We start from the raw sequence: 17964 nt of genomic DNA, 5'->3' as shown, positions 1-17964 counted from the left end.
ATCGTCCCGGACCAAACGGCGAATGCGACCAAAGGTCCGCACAGAACAGGGTGTCTAAAAGGTGGTTTTAACCTTCCCCCCGCCCGGCCCATCTTCAAAAGCATCCCTTTAAAAGTGCCCGTGATCCTTTTATTGTCCCCGTATCAAAAGACAGAGATCAAAGGCAGCTGGCAGCTTGGTTGGAGGGAAGATAGCGCTAACCGCAGACAAGCGCTCACACGCACACACACAGAGTATAGCCCATCCCGTGAAAACAGGAAAGGGGCTGTGTTGCACAGCAGCGGTTTTTAAATGCATCTGGTTTTGAACCTACAGCTCTGCAGAAAACAAGCACGGTCGCAAATACGACCTGACAGCGGGGCTCAGCGTAACACAAAGCAGGAGACACAGGCGATACCGCCGCTGATGTGAGGGAGATGGGCAGGACACGGGGGGGGGGTAGAAAAGGCCACAAGAAAGATGGGAGGAAAGAAAGGGACAAAATACAACAAAGAAAAAGTGAAAGGAAAGGACGCAGAGCAGGTCCCTGTGAGATGACCGAGGCGGCGGTGTAGGGCTGCGGTCAGCATGCCGGTATGGTGCTGGGCCACCGGGTGGGGCCTCACCTCGGAGGAGCTGCTTGATGTCCTTGCTTGCATGGGAAGTGGTAAACTGGTTTACGATGTCCAGCGCTGTCTGGTTGTACGTGTTCCGGATGCTGACATCGATCCCAGCCTGCCGGGACAGGGGAACAGCGGTTATTTTGGCATTCGAGTGGCCGTCACACTCTCGGGGGGAGTGTTGGGGGAAACGTGTCTGACAGGCTCAATAGGGGTGTGCAGCACACACAACCTCTCAGCTGTACATGCTCAGGCTTCCCTCACGATGGAAGCTGCGCGCACAGCACATGGGGCAATAGAGGATGCAAAGTAAAGAGGAGGGTAACTGAATGCTGATTGCTACCGAATTAAGGTTAATTTAAATGCCATCGAGGAAATGTCAAAATTCACTTACATCTAACAGCAGACGCACTACTTCGGTCTTCCCATAGAGGGCTCCCTCATGCAAGGCAGTGCCAGCCTTGGTGGTCCTGTTGATGTCCATGCCTGCTTTCAACAGCATCCTGACCGCAGACACATAAGATAGAGGAACAGTTACAGTAACAGGCTTTAAAGGTTCACAGTAATAATAATAATACATTTATTCATTTAGCAGATGCTTTTCTCCAAAGCGATCTACATCTCATAGAAAATACAATTTGTCTAATTATAATAAGAGGGGGTGCAGCGGGTTGGACCGGGTCCTGCTCTCCAGTCGGTCTGGGGTTCGAGTCCCGCTTAGGGTGCCTTGCGACGGACTGGTGTGCTGGGTTAGGCTTTGGTTCCCCACGACCCCATATGGGACAAGCGGTTCAGACAGTGTGTGTGTGTGTGTGTGTGTGCATATAATTGTAATAATAAAAATAATAATAATTAATAGTAAATGCCAGCATAAAGCACTGCCACAACAGTCCCCACAACAGAAATAAAGCTACTGTTAAGTAAATGAAAACCACAACAGCGTAGCTGAAACTCCATCGGAATGTGGTCATTCGCAGTGTATCGAGAATAAACCCACACGCAGCTTTCGAGAACATGACATCCAGATTTATGTCTAATAATAATTCTGAACCTTTACAAAATTTCAGAACTAGCAAAAAGTGCTGTGGAAATGTAATTTGATCAGCTGGAAATACCTTTATGCAGTACTGGAGGTGCATACTGAAAAAGAGTTAAAAATAATTCAAACAATATGGTTATGGGGGAAGTGTGGTGGCACAGCGGGTTTGGCTGGGGCCCGCTGTGTGGCGGGTCTGGGGTTTGAGCTCTGCTTGGGGTGCCCTGCGGCACACTGGCGTCCCGTCTGGGGTGTGTCCTCCGCCCTCCCCAGCCCTGCGCCCTGTGTTGCCGGGTTATGCTCCAGTTTGCCGCGACACCGCTCAGGACAAGCGGTCGTGGACATTGTGTGTGTGTGTGTGTGTGTGTGTGTGTGTGGTTGTGTAGTGGTTAGAGCTGCCACTTTGCAATCGCACAATCCTGGCTTTGAATCTCCTCTCTGTTGTACTCCTGAGAAAGGTACCAACCCTAAACAGCTCCAGTAAAAAAATTATCCAGCTATATAAGTGGGTAAAAAACATAAGGGGTTTAAATGTGTATGTTACAATGGAGAAAAATGTTAACTAAAGAAACAAAATCAGTACTACTAGGAAGCATTTGCATTACACTTGCTGACACTTTTCTCCAAAGAAACTTATAATGATTTACAAATTTATACAACAGCTGGGTAATATTTACTGGAGCAGTTTCTAGAGTAGGTGTCTTGCTCAAGAGCACGATGGCAGTAAACCTTCAGATTGGAAGGCAGCAGCGTTAACCGTTGTGCTTCCTGATGCCCCACGAAACACATATAACATGCAGTAAAGCTTCACTAACTAAAAGAGTACAATTACACTTAGTACATTTATTCAGTTTTAATCCCACTTTCCTCCAATGTGACAACAGACTCAGACTGTACAGAACACATAATTGTAATTACGATTACATTTCTAGTCAAATCAGCATGTGTCATGGGAAAGAAACCCGTGCTGAATAGGAAATTAGCAGGAGACCAGAATCAATGACGCCCCGTGCGACTGACAGGTTACTGACAGAATGCTGAGTCAGCAGATGTGAGTCTGCTTGGAGGAGTCAGAGAAGCCATCCTCCTGTCTGAGACTTCGCTGGCAGTAAACGGGTCTCCCAGTGAGGTTAACGTACATTAAGGATGGAAATACCTCCAATTTAATGTTGGACTGCAATGCCGACAAATAAACCGACCGACCAACTGGTAGTGAGGTAAATCCACACATCTGCACACACTGCCCCGCACACAGACCCAGGGGCACAGATGAGGGTGGGTGGAAACGCATGCAAATGTGAGCACACAGACAAATAGGAGACGGGCAAACACGAGATGACCCAGAAGACGTGCGGGGCAGACGGCTCCTAGCTGCAGGAATGCCAGGAGACCGACAGTCACAGACAGCTGCGCTGCAGTGAATGTCTGGCACGGGAAGGGAATGCATGAGAACAGGGGAGACCATCGCTGCGTTTGCGATGGGGGCGGGGAGTGTGGTCACCTCTGGCCCACCTCGGTGGGGACAAACTTTGGACACCAGCACATCAGTGTGACAGCCAGCACTGGTGTCCAGCTGTGGACGAACACAAATGTAAGGACAACCGACGCTTTGCTGTTGCTCCTTTCTCTCCTGCAGCGCTTGGAACGGAAGCTCCAGTACGCTATCCCTACAGCGTCAGCGCAGAACCTCTGACTGGTGAGCAGCGCTAAAGGACAGCAGTGACTCACCAGCCTCTTTCAGCTGAGCGAAGAAGGTGATGGGAATGCAACTCTTAACATGATTCGCCTAAATCCAGTAGGATCGTGCCGGGCCAGGCTCTTAATGGCCAACAATACCATGAACTGTAATCCTTAAGCGCTGCACATAATCATTTAGTTTTGCCTTAAAGGACATTCTGAGACTGAAAGCGTGATGGGAGGGGGAAGATTTCCGGCATAGTTTCAACCTCCATTCAGAGCTACTCTGGTAATGGAATTTCAGAGCTGAAACTGGAGTGCGGTAGTTATTAAAAAGGACGTTTTTTTTCACCCCGAGTCCAACACTAGTCCAAACTCATCAAACTCTGGAATCTTTAGGGACACTTTAGCCTGAAAGTGCCTTAGGGACACAATCCTGACAGGGTTCCAGGTCTCCTTTGGTGGAAAAGGGATCTGGGGAAAGTAGTGCTGCCCAGTAGAGGGCGCTCTGTTCAGATGACCGCTTGCCTTGGCTGTGGGGTGGAAAATATCGGTAGGCTTCAGGGCGAGGTCAAGGCTGCCCGCACTGACGCATACTGGCCCTTAGTCCAATGGAGACAGTCGTCAAGGAAGTGGAAGAGCACTTAGTGGGAGGGCTCATGCAAATGCTGGTCACCTGGACTTACCACAAGAGAGAGGCTGACCAGAACATTTGTTTATCGAGTTCCACTATGACCACTCCCACATCAGTAACGGGGTCAGAAGTCCGAACCGAAAGGAAGCGGGAAAACATCAAGCAGAAGCCAAGAGATACATATGGCCCCATTGCCAATAAGCCAAATGTTTTTAGTTTACTGGTGAACCCGGTGCCAACATTCCAGAGGAGGAATGTGGACGGAGGCTCGCGTGGAGAATGCGGCATGAGGTGCTGCGTGTGGGAAACATTAATGCGTAGCATCAACGTGCCTCCCAGGCTTCCAACTACAGGAAACACACGTGTAAGTCGCTATCCCACAAGTCCCTAGGGCCACGCAATGGTGTCTTCCCCACCCCCCAACAGATACATGTTCATTCAGCACTCTCCCCACACTTTGCCTTCCCCTCTCCCTCACTCTCTGACCCTAGGTGGGGCGACAGCAGCTGCAGCAGGAAGTGGAGGCACGCGGTTGTACCTGATGATGTCCTTGTGGCCGTTACGGGCAGCCAGGTGCAGCGGTGTGTTAGTGGGGGGATCCGGGCCATCCTTCCTCTCTCCTTCTAGCAGGGCTGCCACCATATTACTGTTCAGCAACAGCTGGGCCACCTGGAGTCAACAGGATCAGCAGGTGGGACAGGATTGCAGAAAGTTGGAGAAAAAGAGATGGTGTAACACACAACAAGGGTGAAGAGGCTATCACCCACTTACTCCTTCTTGGTACTCACAGGAAGTCATCACAAGAGAGACACTGGTCACAAGAAGAAAACTCGAAGCAGATGTTCAGAGCTGGTTTTTAATGGCGTACCCCTCAGCACCCTTCACATACCCTATTCGTTTCTGACATTTGCTGTTTGACCGTTATCCAAACATGACCTCCCTCCTTAAATACGTCTAGCATGCACCCTAAGGACACCTTAACCTGTAGCACATGACGTCTGCTTTAGACAGCAGAAAAGAACAAAAAAAAACGCAGGCAGCGGCCTCCTACTGCATACAGCGCGTTACAGTCTTAATGCTGCAGCTATGAGTTTTTACAGATATCCATTACAACAAAATTAAAACCGCCAGCCTGCCTCAGACACCACACTAGCCTTGTATTTCCCTTCATTTTCTACAAGCACTATCCAAGGGGATCAACAGGTCTGTTCTAAAAATCCAATTTATGAAAAGTCTTGTCTGGTAAATCCGGTTGGAGATAAATCGGCATGGAATGCATTTCACAATAAAGTTAATCTCTCCCTGTCACAGAACGCATGCTACTTCCCTAGACTCACAATTTCAATAGAATAAAGTACTAAAAAGTTTGCTTAACACATAAAAAGTCAAACTCTTCTGATGTGTGCGAAAAACACACTCCTTTTTCGCTCGAAATCCTTCCTGATCATCAGTTGCTCTTATAGATGGGGACAGCTGGTAGCGTAGGGGCGACCTTTGGATCCAAAGGTCGCAGGTTCGCTCCCCCGATTGAGAAAGGTACTTACCCTAAATTGCTCCAGTAAAATTACTTAGCTGTATAAATGGGTAAATAATTGTAAGCTTGTAATAATTGTAACCTTAACATTGTTAAGTCGCTTTAGAGAAAAGAGTCAGATAAATGTAAATGTAAAGAAATTATGTTGTACTGGGCAACTGCTAGCAAAATAATGTAGGGGAAGGTACCAAAAAGCAGGGATATTTGTGCCGCTTGATGTTCACGACCAAGAGAATAGCAAATGACTGGACTATGCAAGGCGCCTTAGTGGAACCCAGGGGCTTGTGAAACGTCATGCTGAAGCCATACTGCCTCATGTCCATCCATTCATACACCCGGTCTGCGATTAAGGTATCTACAATTGAGTTATGCCCAATGATTCTGTGCTGCCTGGTGCTTCTCTAGGATATGATGAGAGTTCATTTTATCGCTTTGGATAGCATGAGGTTGCTCCAAGATTCCAGCACGAACTCACCTTCAGCCTGCCGAACTCACAAGCCAGGTCCAGTGGTGTCTTCTTGGCCTTGTTGACCAAACATGGGTTCGACTGGTGTTGCAGCAGCATCTCAGACTGAGGGAAAACACCAGTGAGGACCGTCATGGCACACCCACATACAGTAAAGTACACCGGATCCATGTGGGGTTCATGATTTCAGGTGTTTTTTTTTTTTAAGAAAAAAACAAAGATCACATTTCATGCCATCATACTTCCAGGGGCTAGTGGACAGCGGATGCAAGATCCAGCACGTAAGAGGAAGACACAGAGAAATGTGGAGAATTCTATAGCAGCTGAATACAGTGTAAATGAATACTACAGAGCGGGAGGATTTTCGTGTCTAGGACCTTGCCAACACAAACTAGCTCGCAAATGTATTGTTCAGACAAGCCTTTGTGAAGTAGGTAACGCACTTCGTCTGACTGACAAAAAGAAGGTATTTTCTGCTTTGCAAGGAAACAAAACCCAGGTATTCCAGTAACACCTTTGAAAAGCCCTTCCACACAGATTTGTTAGGCCTTAAGACACCGGCAAAGAATGTGCCTGGGGCGCAATCTTTCTGCTACCGGACTGGGGTGTCGCCATTAGAAGGCAAGAACAGCCGCCACGTAAACCCAAACGATCCTGCCAAGAAGGTGAACTGAGATTGTGCCTCAACTGCTTTACACTTCCCAAACCACATCCTGCCACCTCATTCCAGTTCCTTGAGCCCCCATGGAAGCCAAGGCCAGCTATCCTGGACAGATGCCCAGTCCAATATACAGTGGGGATGGTGCTGCCAGAATCTTTAGGGTCCTGAGGAAGGGTGAGGAGTTTCAAAGTGTAGATTACAGGGGTTAAACTTCAAACAGCCATCCTCCTTATCTCCAGACAGCAGCGTAAAGCCCCAGAAGCAATCCGAAACGTGAACTCCGGGTTTAACTGTTATCCACATCGGGGCTGAGGCGAAGCGCACCTCACTGCCTCCTGACCTCATCTTTCTCCACAGTTATCGTCCTAATTACCCTCCATCACTTGAGAGTGAAGGAAAATCTTTTCTGAACTGTGCTTATCTGAAAAGGGGACTTAAGCCCTCCACGAGGTGGATTGCAGCCCAAATCGGTGAGCCCAGCGACAGCTGTATGATATACGGACCACTGACAGGTTTATCTCTAACTTTGTATCACACTATTATGTTCGTTGAAGCTGGGGAAATATTTATGGTTCATTGAGAATTTCTTGGCTGATGCCTTAAGGGCACCTCAGCACTTTTTCACAATCTTAGCCTACAGATGTAAAAGGCATAACTGCACAGTCACTGGGTCCAACGCAGCTGTATATGGAACAATGGCCAATTCTGAGATGGAAAACTTGATCTGACCCGGCCAGCATTTCAGACGACACGCATGACCACTGTTCGGAACCACGTGTGTATGAGAGCAGCCAGCAGGTATCGTGTGTGGTCTTTTAAACACCTCACAAATACCGTTTTCCCGCAAACGGGTTCCTGAACACCAGTGTGCAGCCTGTTCAGAAATTCCTTCCATCTTGAATTTATGGCCAATTTCAGCACCTCTCAGTTCTGGACAGCTGGAGTGTATTTTGCAGGAAACATGGAAATACTGATCAGGGGATCACTGGAATCCAGCGAAACAGAAGAGCAGGCAGATCATTCAAAAGCTTTTACGATATAAAAGGGCGAGAGTCAGAGAGAGCTGTCATGTCTTTTCCACAAATTTGCTTAGCAGAAATATTCATCATAAGACACTAAACGATACCGGGACCGAATTACACAACGCAGCCGGATCTGCTACCGAAGATATTCAACTTCAGTGCATTTCTCAAGGGGCTGCTTCCAGATGGGACTGGACCTGAAGTTTTATGGCCGGAGGTTTCAGTGCTTAACCACTACGCTGCCCGATTGTCCAAAAAGTAAAAAATATTGACTGTATTCTGCGATTACTAAAGAGTAAGAACTGCTAAGAGTAATAGAGGCAAGTGTTACGGAGGTGAAGTCAACGCCAGTGTGCTCATGCATGGTAAAGTGCCAACATGTGGAGATCCCTCTTTCGAACAATGTGCAGATTACCCACCCAGCGAAAGTCAGCGGCCCTGTGGACTCACCACCTCATAGTGGCCGTACTGGGCCGCCAGGTGCAGGGGGGTCTGTCCATCCTGCGATGCGCCATTTACAGAGGCCCCGGCACGCAGCAGCATCAGCACAGAGTCGGCCTTGCCCTGCCAGGCTGCGTAATGCAGCGGTCGCATTCCTGCAGAGGGCGGGACGGGGGGATGGCAGAGCAGGAGCAGATCAGACACACACACACACACACACACACACACACACACACACACACACACACAGTGTCACTGCGCTTTACCTATCAGCCACACACTGGATGCCAGCCCAGTGAATCCCGATGAAAGATAATATTTACCCGAGAGTGTACGTGCTCAGCAACACGAGCAAGTAATCATTCAGGGAAATTTCACTGTTACCCTAGAGTGACAACACCATAAACATCCACGGACTAAAATCACCAAAGTAATCCGGCGAATTTTTTCATTATTTTACTACATTTTTTTACTTGAAATTTATAGGAAATCTTTGCGACCTCTTAATAGCTACGTCGCCCTCAGCTCCCAAAGGAATGAAAATGGAGCAACATCCAGACTCTTACGGAGGTTCGTCAGCCTTTGCAGCTACGCTAAGCAGAGCTCAATCTGCTCATGCGTTTAGGTCTTTAAAACACAGCCAGAACTCAGGGGGAGATGAGCGTAGCCTGCGGTCATGTGGGTTTGCTCTGGTCAACTCGGTAACCTTAATCATCAGGTCTGTAACCAATACTGTTGCAGCATAAAAAGGATGAGGTCAACAGAAAAAGACCACAAAAACACGATAAATCTTCTTTCAAACTCTATCCAAAAACGGCGGCCAAATACGTGCATCTGTTAAAGCGTATGGGTAAATATCCTGCTGGCCATCTCTCCTGGGGATAGCGAGTAGGGTCCTGAGCGCAGGTCCTCGTCATCGGCTGTCCTCACCATTGCTGTCCTTGATGTCCACTGTGGCCTGGGCTTCCAGCAGGAGCGAGAGGAGGTCCGTGGTGCCGGTGAGGGCTGCGTGGTGCAACGCTGAAAACCTGGGGTGGGGGTGAAGTGGCAAAAATGACAGGGTTCCGTCGACACCACTCTGAAGCTCTTTGATCCAAACAACACCAGGCAGGTGCCGCTACACCACAGCGCTAAATTGCACTCTCAGAGCAAAACGTGTATTATCTGCCTTGAAACGACTGAAAATTTACAGTTCCACTTATTTAACTTCAATCAAGGGCTGTAAGCAGAAGCCTTGAGTATGACCAATGTCTTCTTTGGGTCACTTTTCCGCACGGCCAAACAGACTCTCTCCTCCCGGAGCGCCGCTCTGGGCACGTGCACCATCGATCACCTCCAGCTGGGGAGAAATAAGCACCACGAATGACGGCGCGGGAGGTCGGGCTCGATCAGCACCGGCCAGACGGGCATCTGTGCATTACGGCTTTTTCGTCGCGTCGGGAGCCTCGGCGCATTCCGCCGAGGGGCAAATTAAAAGCATAAATTGTCGGGTAGGACGTTCCTACGCCATGAAAAGCACAACTTTTGCCGACGTGCCATCGACGGTCTACGGAAATGCGGCAGCTGATGGCTAGACTCGGACGACCGGTTAATCGCACCCCCCCGCCGACTTGCCCGTCCAAACAGGGTCCCGACGCATAAATCTCCTCTCAGAGGCCAGAAACAGCACCCAAGTCAGAAGCCATAACTCAATAGCCACAGCGCAGGAGAAATAACCACACAAGGAAATGAAAGAAAGGAATAAATCATCCTTCCAAAATTTAGATCGTGTTTTCAGTATGACCTCCGGGAGGAGCGACACGCTTCCCCTCCCAACTCCCCCCCCCCCCCCAAGCCCTCGGCCTTTGTGGTGCTGCGGCGAAAGCAAAGCATGGGAATTTCAACTTCGGCAAGCAAAAGATTAGGGACTAAATGATCCTGAGGTTTCAGCAGAAGGGGTTCGGAGGAGGTTCGAGGTGCATCAGCAGTTTCTGAGGAGTCTCGGTTTCTGACAGCTGCCTATGCGAAAGAACCGCAGCGTCGTGCCTTAATGCGCGCAAGTGCACAACGCGGGCGTATTACACTATTTTTTTTTAAACTTTCTAGTTGTTTCGAAGCAGACGAGGCAAGAAGCGGAGACCGACAAAAGAGACCTAACACAAGAGGCCGATTCGGAGACATTTTCCACTGCGGTCAGTTGCGAAGCAAAGAAAGTACGAAAGGAAAAACGGTTAACATTCTTTGCACGCGCGTCTTCTGAAACACTTCGTCAGCGCGTGTCTTTAATGCACGTCTTTGACATTTGGGACGGAGGGATTTTTTTCCACGCGGTAACCAACACCAGGCTGTAAATCCTTTGCCGGGGTCTCGGATATCCCGCTCTCAACGCAAAGATGCACGGAGCACGAGAGGGAGGGAACAAACAGCCACCCAGGGAGATGGCGTGCGGTCATATCTTGGTTCAAAGGCAGCAGTCACAACAAGCGGGCCGCACGACGTCACGTGAGGTGGCGTCTCGCCGGAGCGCGGTGCGGGCAGCACCCGTCACGCACCTACACCTCCGGACCTCCGCGGGTAACATGCGGTTCCCCGAAGCCGCCCTTCCGAGCAACTCTATCTCACCATCTCCGCCCGTTCACGTCCGCTGCACCGATACGAAGATTCCTATCGGCGTGCGACACGCACGCATTCGGCGAAGCTGACGCACGAGCCAGGCTCCGAGCGAGGGCGACTTGCGGGCGGCCGCCGACCACTTGGCCGCGCCCGCGCAGGCGGATCGAATTGCCGCGAGCGCCACGGCACAGAGGACGATCTGTGCCCTGCCCCGCGAGCAAACACTCACACGCAGATACACACAATAACGGAGTTTAAGCGTCCCTCCCGAATGAATGATGGGGTCTGTCCCTTTAATCTCCCGAACCGCCTAATTGGAAAGTATTGCGTTTCTCCGGAATAGCGAGAGCGGCAGGATTAGCGGGGCCTCTGGGACACATTTCCCCGAAGAAAGGAAATGGCGAAGGAAGACGGAGTTCCCATGTATTTTAACAATGGTTCCTTTAAACAGGTAAAGCTTAAATTAAAACGGCTTGGCCGTTCAGTTAACAGGTCAATCGAGGGCGATTAAAGGCTCGGCTGGAGTGAAAAACCACAGACGAAGGTTCACCGAGGCCAGAGCTTAAAGTCAGAGGTGAGCTTGTTTATTGCTGCACGTCTTTTTATGAAATACTTCTGCGCATTTTTAAGAACACCATATTTTCTTGCTAGCCCCATTTACCTTTTTTTTTTTCCCCCAGATTTTACTGCGGTACTTTTATCTGTGCTGCGCTTCACGCGTCCATATCAGGCGGCTCGTTAATATTTCGGGGGAACTGTGTACAAATCTGTAAGAATATCGGCGACTTGCGTTCATTCGTTATTTATTTATTGCCCACATCCTTTTCCCCAAAGCAACATACAATGTTGGATTTGTACACTAAGCTACTTACATTTATTTGTCTAGACACACACATATTCTGAACCGCTTGTCCCATACGGGGTCGCGGGGAGCCGGACCCTAACCCGGCAACGCAGGGCGTAAGGCCGGAGGGGGAGGGGACACACCCAGGACGGGACGCCAGTCCATCGCAAGGCACCCCAAGCGGGACTCGAACCCCAGACCCACCGGAGAGCAGGACCCGGTCCAACCCACTGCGCCACCGCGCCCCCCACGTCTAGACAGCAGGGCAAATTCACTGTGCAACAGGAGTGGAGGTCCTTTGGTTTCAAGGCTAAAGTTCTAACCACTGCACCACCTGCTGCCCCATTCTGCTCACCGACACGAAACGGTTCGCTCTTGACGTACGCATTGCTACCTGTCAACGTCTGCGCCCACGCCAGTCTAGCAAAAGCGGGAAAAGCATATACTGTACCATCACCACACACAAAATGTGTCTTTAAACACCACTGAAGGTTCGATCTTCGCAACTGATGACACTCAGCCATCTGACAGATACCTGCTGGCCTATCATGTCACCAACATGTTTACCTTCATTTTCCGATCCCCTCATATACATCACGATCGCAAACGTTGCACGTCGCTGCGGGAACTGCACCCCGACTCACTACGGGGCAGTGCGAAACGTACACCGGGCTGTTAATGGTAGATAGCGCTGCTGCCTTGGAACCAAGGGCACCGAGTTTCAATAGTGTCTTTTATCAAGGGACTTACCGTGAATTGTTATAGTAACAATACTGTGCTGTATAAATGGGTAACGGAATATAAGCAGCTCAGTACGCAAACCTCACATTCTACATCATCCAGGAGAAAGCCATCAGCTGCACGAATAAATGAATAATGCAACATTTCCTAATCCCCATCCAAAAGCACGATTAATAAAAATATTTGACTTCGGTAGGTTTTCGGAGAAAATCCAACGTGAAAACGATACCTTGTTTCCCGGGGGACGACCCCCGTCGCGGGAGTTCCTCAAAAATGTCTCCAAGAAGCGAGTTACAACACGTGTCCATTTGCATGCGTTCGCGCTCGCACGCACGCACACAGAGGCAGCTCACCGTAGGTAGGGAGCCAGCCATTGTACCTACTCAGCACACACCTGTAAGTGAGCAGGCCACGTGAGCAGGCCCAGGTCCGAGTAGCTAGGAGAAGGGATAAGAAAAGGAAGGACCCAGCGTCGTGGCCCTGTCGAAGGGCCCGGTGTTTGACGATCTCGGCTCTCTATCGCACGGCGGCTCGATAACCGTGGACCGAGAGGCCGGCAGCTCAACCCGGAGGCGAAGGGCATCCGACGCCGCTCGGCAGCCCTGGCTAGAGCCAGAGGACCCGGATCTGCCTTTCGCAAATCCTCCCGTACTCCCATTAATCAGTACGCCGTACCGCGACGGTGCCATCAAAGGACGAAGCAAAGAAATTAATGGGTGGCCTTTCCTTTCTTCCAAAAGGAGGGGGGAGAGGAGATGAGCGAGTGAAAAACTGCGTCAAAGCATTGCTGCCGATGGTGCGAAATGCCTCGAAACGGCACTCCGCCATCGCCGGCCTTTGCGGAGAACCTTATGCCGAGATGTTCGCGTGACGTGGGCGTCGGTGCGGACAAGCTCTGGGTGCCGCGAGCGGGAGCGCGCTCGGGCGTTCTCATCCCAACATGCAGCCATTCCACAGGACTGCTTACAAATCCGTCTGTGACGAAAGAATAAAAATAGTAAAAATAAAAACGAACAGTCTGGTGAAGGAAGGAGAGAACTTTGGCATACATTTGGCCTGCAGGTAGCATAGTGGTTAGACCTTAAAAAGTTTGATCCCCACTTCCTGCTTCAGTACCCTTTGGCAGGAGACTTACCCTGAATCGATGCAGTGAAAATGACACAGACATGGGTAAAGCTTTGTAAATAGCTTCGTTTACGAGCCTCATTTTATAAGCAGCCGTGGGCAATGGCGTAAGCTAAATGAATAAATATATACATACACGCACACGCTGATTGAAACCGCTTGTCACAAATGGGGTCGCGGCGAACCGGAGCCTAATCCGGCAACACGGGGCTGGAGGGGACACACCCAGGACGGGACGTCGGCCTGTTGCAAGGCACCCCAAGCGGGACTCGAACCCCAGACCCACCGGAGAGCAGGACCCGGTCAAACCCGCTGCGCCAACACAGCCCCTTAAATGAATAAATAATAAAACATTAATAAATCTGGACAACAGCAATGTTTGTCACTCTAGGTAAGAGCCTAGGACAAAAACAAACAACGCTGGAAACGTTATAACAAAAATAATACCTAACTATCATTTTAGGGAATTCTGACAGCGGTGGTTCCAAAGTCTCGGTAGGCATGGGGATACAAAAGCTCAGTCAAAAAAATAACACACACACACACACACACACACACACACACACACACACACACACACACACACACACACACACAAAGGTCAACGTCTGCGTGGCATTCCAGGCCGTCCGTCATAGAAACACATCCCTAGTCGGCGCTGGAGGTATATCCGCCCGGGACGGGAACAAACGTACAGTTTTGCCGAACGTTTCTGGAAACACTCTGACGCGAGCCAAATCCTTGGAGGGATGTCCGAACGAATACTTCGGTGCTGGAGGGTTTCCGGGCAAGAACGGCAAAGGGGGATCCCGAAGGAGCAGTAAATTAGGCCCGGAGCCTTGAGGAGACGTCTCACGTTAATTAACGCCTGTCGCATCAGTACGGATCGAGGGGGAAAAAAAAACCCTTTTTAGAAAAGCATCGTCATTACGACACGGACGCTCCGAGACGTCGCGAGTAAGTTCCCTGTCGGTAATGAGACGTACCTGTAGCAGTCCGACGTACGCCTGGCAAGCGGGTCCGTGTCCGTGCGTTCCTCCTGCTGATGACTACCTGGATACTCATCCTCACTCCTCCATTACAAGTCCTCACCTGAAGCCCACAGTCATCTATAATTTCATCCACGGTTGTACATTTTTAAGAGCGCAGTCATATCCTCTCTTCTTTCTCCGCTTTCTCAAGCTCTCTGCGCGATTGCGTCGGAACAAAGTAACTGCCGGTCGCCGACGATGATTATTAACATTAATGCCTTGAACGCTCAAAGAAGCGAAATGTTTAACTTATTGTTTTACTGCATCGATGTAGCAGTTTTTTTGTAAGTAAAAAAATGCTTGGCTTCAAGCCATTATTATTTATTATATAATAATGTCAGATCAGATAAACTTTCCTTCAGATCTATGATGGAAGACTTTTATGACTTTTTTTTTTTTTAATTTTCAGTATCTTTTTTAATCTGAGTTCATTTAAATTCTTGTTCTAGACAGTCATATAAGCAAACTATTAACTGCAGCATCATATTACCACCAGACACAGCTCTTCTTGTTCTGTCCGCAGCAAGCCGAGAAATAAAAACTGTATTGCCAAATAGCAGCATTACAAAAATAGGATGATACACTTAAATGTGTCATTAAGAAAAAGTGATTTTATTCACGTTTCAGCTTCAGTCTATTCGTACAGGACACCGCTGCGGTTGCGGGACACGTGTGGGACACCTGCCCGCTTTACTCGCTGCGCTCCACGGCCCGTGGGCGGGAGTAAACCGCTTGCGGTGGCCCTTGCGTTCGTGCGAGTGAAAGCGTGCGCGCGGTGCCACCCAGCAGGAGGAGCGGGAAACCAGGCTTGAGTAACTGAAGACCCCTCCTCCTTCTCTCACGCTCCGAACGCCTGGCCCCGAGTGCCGCCGAGCCGGGTTTCCCCGCTTCGCAAATTCCTCCCTCTGCAAACCCGTAGCGCCAGCAGGCTGCCACAGTCCCCGTGGAAACGGGTTTCGCTCTGCCTTCGTGGGTTCCATTATCCGAGCGCGCTCGGCCTACTTCCCCCTCAGTATCGCCACCGCCGTCGGCATCGTCATCGCCATCACGATGACCACGTTACTCTAACCCGGTGCTGAACTTTCTTCCTTTTGTTGCCGAAAGACAGAAAAGACAGACTGAACAAAACAAACAAACACAGGCAAACACTCGCTGTCACGCGATCCCTGAACCCTCATCTCAAGCTTTGAAGCGGAGGACAGCCGAGCTCCACCCGGCCGGGGCGGACAGGGTCCGAACCCGTTTCCGTCCGCTCGGACGACGGGCGCTTTCCGAGGACGCGAGCGGGGGAGAGCAAAACCTCGGCAGCTGCAGGAGGCGCTCGGCGACGCAGAAGTTTGAAGGAACAACAAAATCTCCTCATACATGATGAAAGAATTAATTTTCGCTTGAAAAATAACAGCAGAATAACTTGAGGCTAATGAGAGAAAGAGTCAGCAAGCTGGAGGTGGCAAAGGGCTCATTGTTAGTTATGCCTTTGGGATTAAAGGAACCCAAGAACAAAGAGCGCCAAGGAGAGTTCATTGAGAAATCCGGCCCAGGATTGCTCCACTGATGCAGCGGCACAACCGTGTGTCTAATTGTGCCTGCAAGGAGGTCTTGGAGGTGCAGACTCAATTACCCGCCTGCCGGCGCAGCTCCGCTTAGGAGGTCGCCACACCCACTCAGCACCCGGCACCCATTCACCATGGTGGTGCCCGTCATGAGACTGGTCTGCATTCTTCAGCCAAATCTCCCACTGTACAGAGGTCAGCCGTCACCACCACGAGGGCCGAAAGATTCTCACAATGCATTTTGAAGGGGGTAAGGGTAGAGGGTACCAGAGGGTAGCCTGGGTAAATTGGAGGACGGCTCTAAATTGATGGTACCAACTCTTACGCTACGCCTGACTTTAACACCTTAAAGTTACCATTTATCGGTACACTATGTTTACACTAAGGGCTGGGGCCAACTGTGATTCGGATCCCGTGTTTCAGGGATAGGATCCAGACCCCTGTGACCCTGAGTTACAGAAGAGTTTCGTGACAGTGAGCAAGTGAGTGTAAATTAAGGGCTTTACCAGTTACTTACCCGTCAGAGTCCTGATAGTTGACGTTCACTCTCTTGGTGGAGCCCAGTAGCTCTGCAAAGACAGGGAGAAACAGGGTTAAAAGTAATGCTGGATTCCAGAGTGACGTTCCAGTTTACCCTCTCTTGTGACTACACGAAAGATTACCGTGCTTTTGTGAAGCTCTGTGCCACTTCCGTTCATTCTTACACTAATTCTTACACAGTCTCTTGCGTCAAGCGCATCTAGAGACTGCGGCTCGCCTTCCACGGAAAGAGAACGCGAAAAAGACCAGCCTTGAGGCGTACTCAAACATACTGTTCTTTGTGGAAAGCAGAGTCTTATACAGGGGAAACACTGAGGACCGTCCCATTCGTCCGTACGAAAAATCCACAATTCCTGGTGTTGCGCGCCTCGGGAAAACGGGGAAAACTCGGTCGCCGTCCCCGCCTCTTCCTTCAGAGCGACAATCTCGAATGTCCGCTCCCCCATATCTGCGAAGCACAGGAATCGTCAGCTGTCGTGTCCTTTCACCCGTCCAGCCCCGAATGGGGCAATTAGGGACAAACCGCCCCTACGCGCCCATTCAGCCTGCCACGAACACCGGGCCTCGCGTTCTGCACAGCGACTGAACAGCGCCATCTCGAAGCAATTAAAGCCCCATCTCTTCCGAATTCCCCACGGAGGGACCTCACGAAGCACCTCGCAGACGTCACCTTTACGCTTCGGCTGCCGCGGCACGGACGACGGGACAAAACCGGCGCATCCCTGGCCCGGACGCCGCGGTAGAACACGTGAGCGGTGGAACAGAGAGTACCGCTGTGCAAAGGCCTTTGTGGGAAAGAAATAATGGAAAAGCGACTCTATTGTGCGGCGTAAACAAAGCCGGCTCCAAAAATATGTGGGACGAGTCTGCAATATTCTCTTCGAGGCAGTTCAGAATGAGGTCACTTTAACTCCCTGAAAAAGTGCACGGTGGCAAACATGAGAACGCCACTTCGCCGAGCTTGGGGGGGGTTCTCCGTGTTTTCCCAAGGCGGACAACCCCGGAAAGCGGCCGGTTAAAAGTTTAGTTTTCCCACGAGGCCGGGCGGCCGGCTTTTCCCAACGTCCGACGGAGGCACGCGGACCTGCGAGACGCCGAATGAGGTTCGTCTCCCTCCTCGTCATAAATCCCTCCTTTTCGCTCCCCTTCCTGCAGGGTGGTTCATTAACCTCGTGACCCCGGGTCAACCTACACAGCCAGGTCAGGGGACTTTAAAGCAGTCGACTGGGGAGCGGGGAGGGTGGAGGGCCGTCGGGAGTGGGAGGCGTTTGCCCTTTGTTCTCGTTCAATTATGAGCGCAATCCATCAGTTGCCCAGAAGCTTTAATTAAAGACCTCACTGTCGCTGGGCTCCACCTGGGAGCCCGCAGAATTGCCCCCGTGGAACGGCAGCTAGCTAAAGACTCCGGCCACGTCGGGTGACACGAGGAAGCAGGGCGCTCCGGGAGCGTCGCAGAGCTCCTCTCCGA

General features: G+C 50.5%; 1 protein-coding gene across 4 annotated transcripts in view; it reads right to left on the bottom strand.

Moving 5' to 3' along the window:
- LOC108940015 (caskin-2-like) overlaps positions 1–17964 on the bottom strand; it is a 56652-nt gene that overhangs the window by 14891 nt on the left and 23797 nt on the right. For 3 of the 4 annotated variants that reach the window (XM_018761763.2, XM_018761765.2, XM_018761764.2), the window contains 7 exons: positions 16474–16525; positions 9001–9098; positions 8080–8225; positions 5956–6051; positions 4485–4615; positions 994–1102; positions 606–714 (listed from right to left, as the gene is read on the bottom strand). In XM_018761763.2, coding sequence (XP_018617279.2) covers positions 606–714; positions 994–1102; positions 4485–4615; positions 5956–6051; positions 8080–8225; positions 9001–9098; positions 16474–16525 — 741 coding nt within the window. Of the gene's footprint in view, positions 1–605; positions 715–993; positions 1103–4484; positions 4616–5955; positions 6052–8079; positions 8226–9000; positions 9099–14358; positions 14761–16473; positions 16526–17964 lie in introns of those variants that run through there. The other variant, XM_018761766.2, reaches the window with a different exon arrangement.

The sequence above is a fragment of the Scleropages formosus genome, chromosome 20 (assembly GCF_900964775.1).
Source record: "Scleropages formosus chromosome 20, fSclFor1.1, whole genome shotgun sequence".
NCBI lineage: Eukaryota > Metazoa > Chordata > Actinopteri > Osteoglossiformes > Osteoglossidae > Scleropages > Scleropages formosus.
Note: the sequence above shows the minus strand (reverse complement) of the source record. Positions and strands in the feature narration are given on the sequence as shown.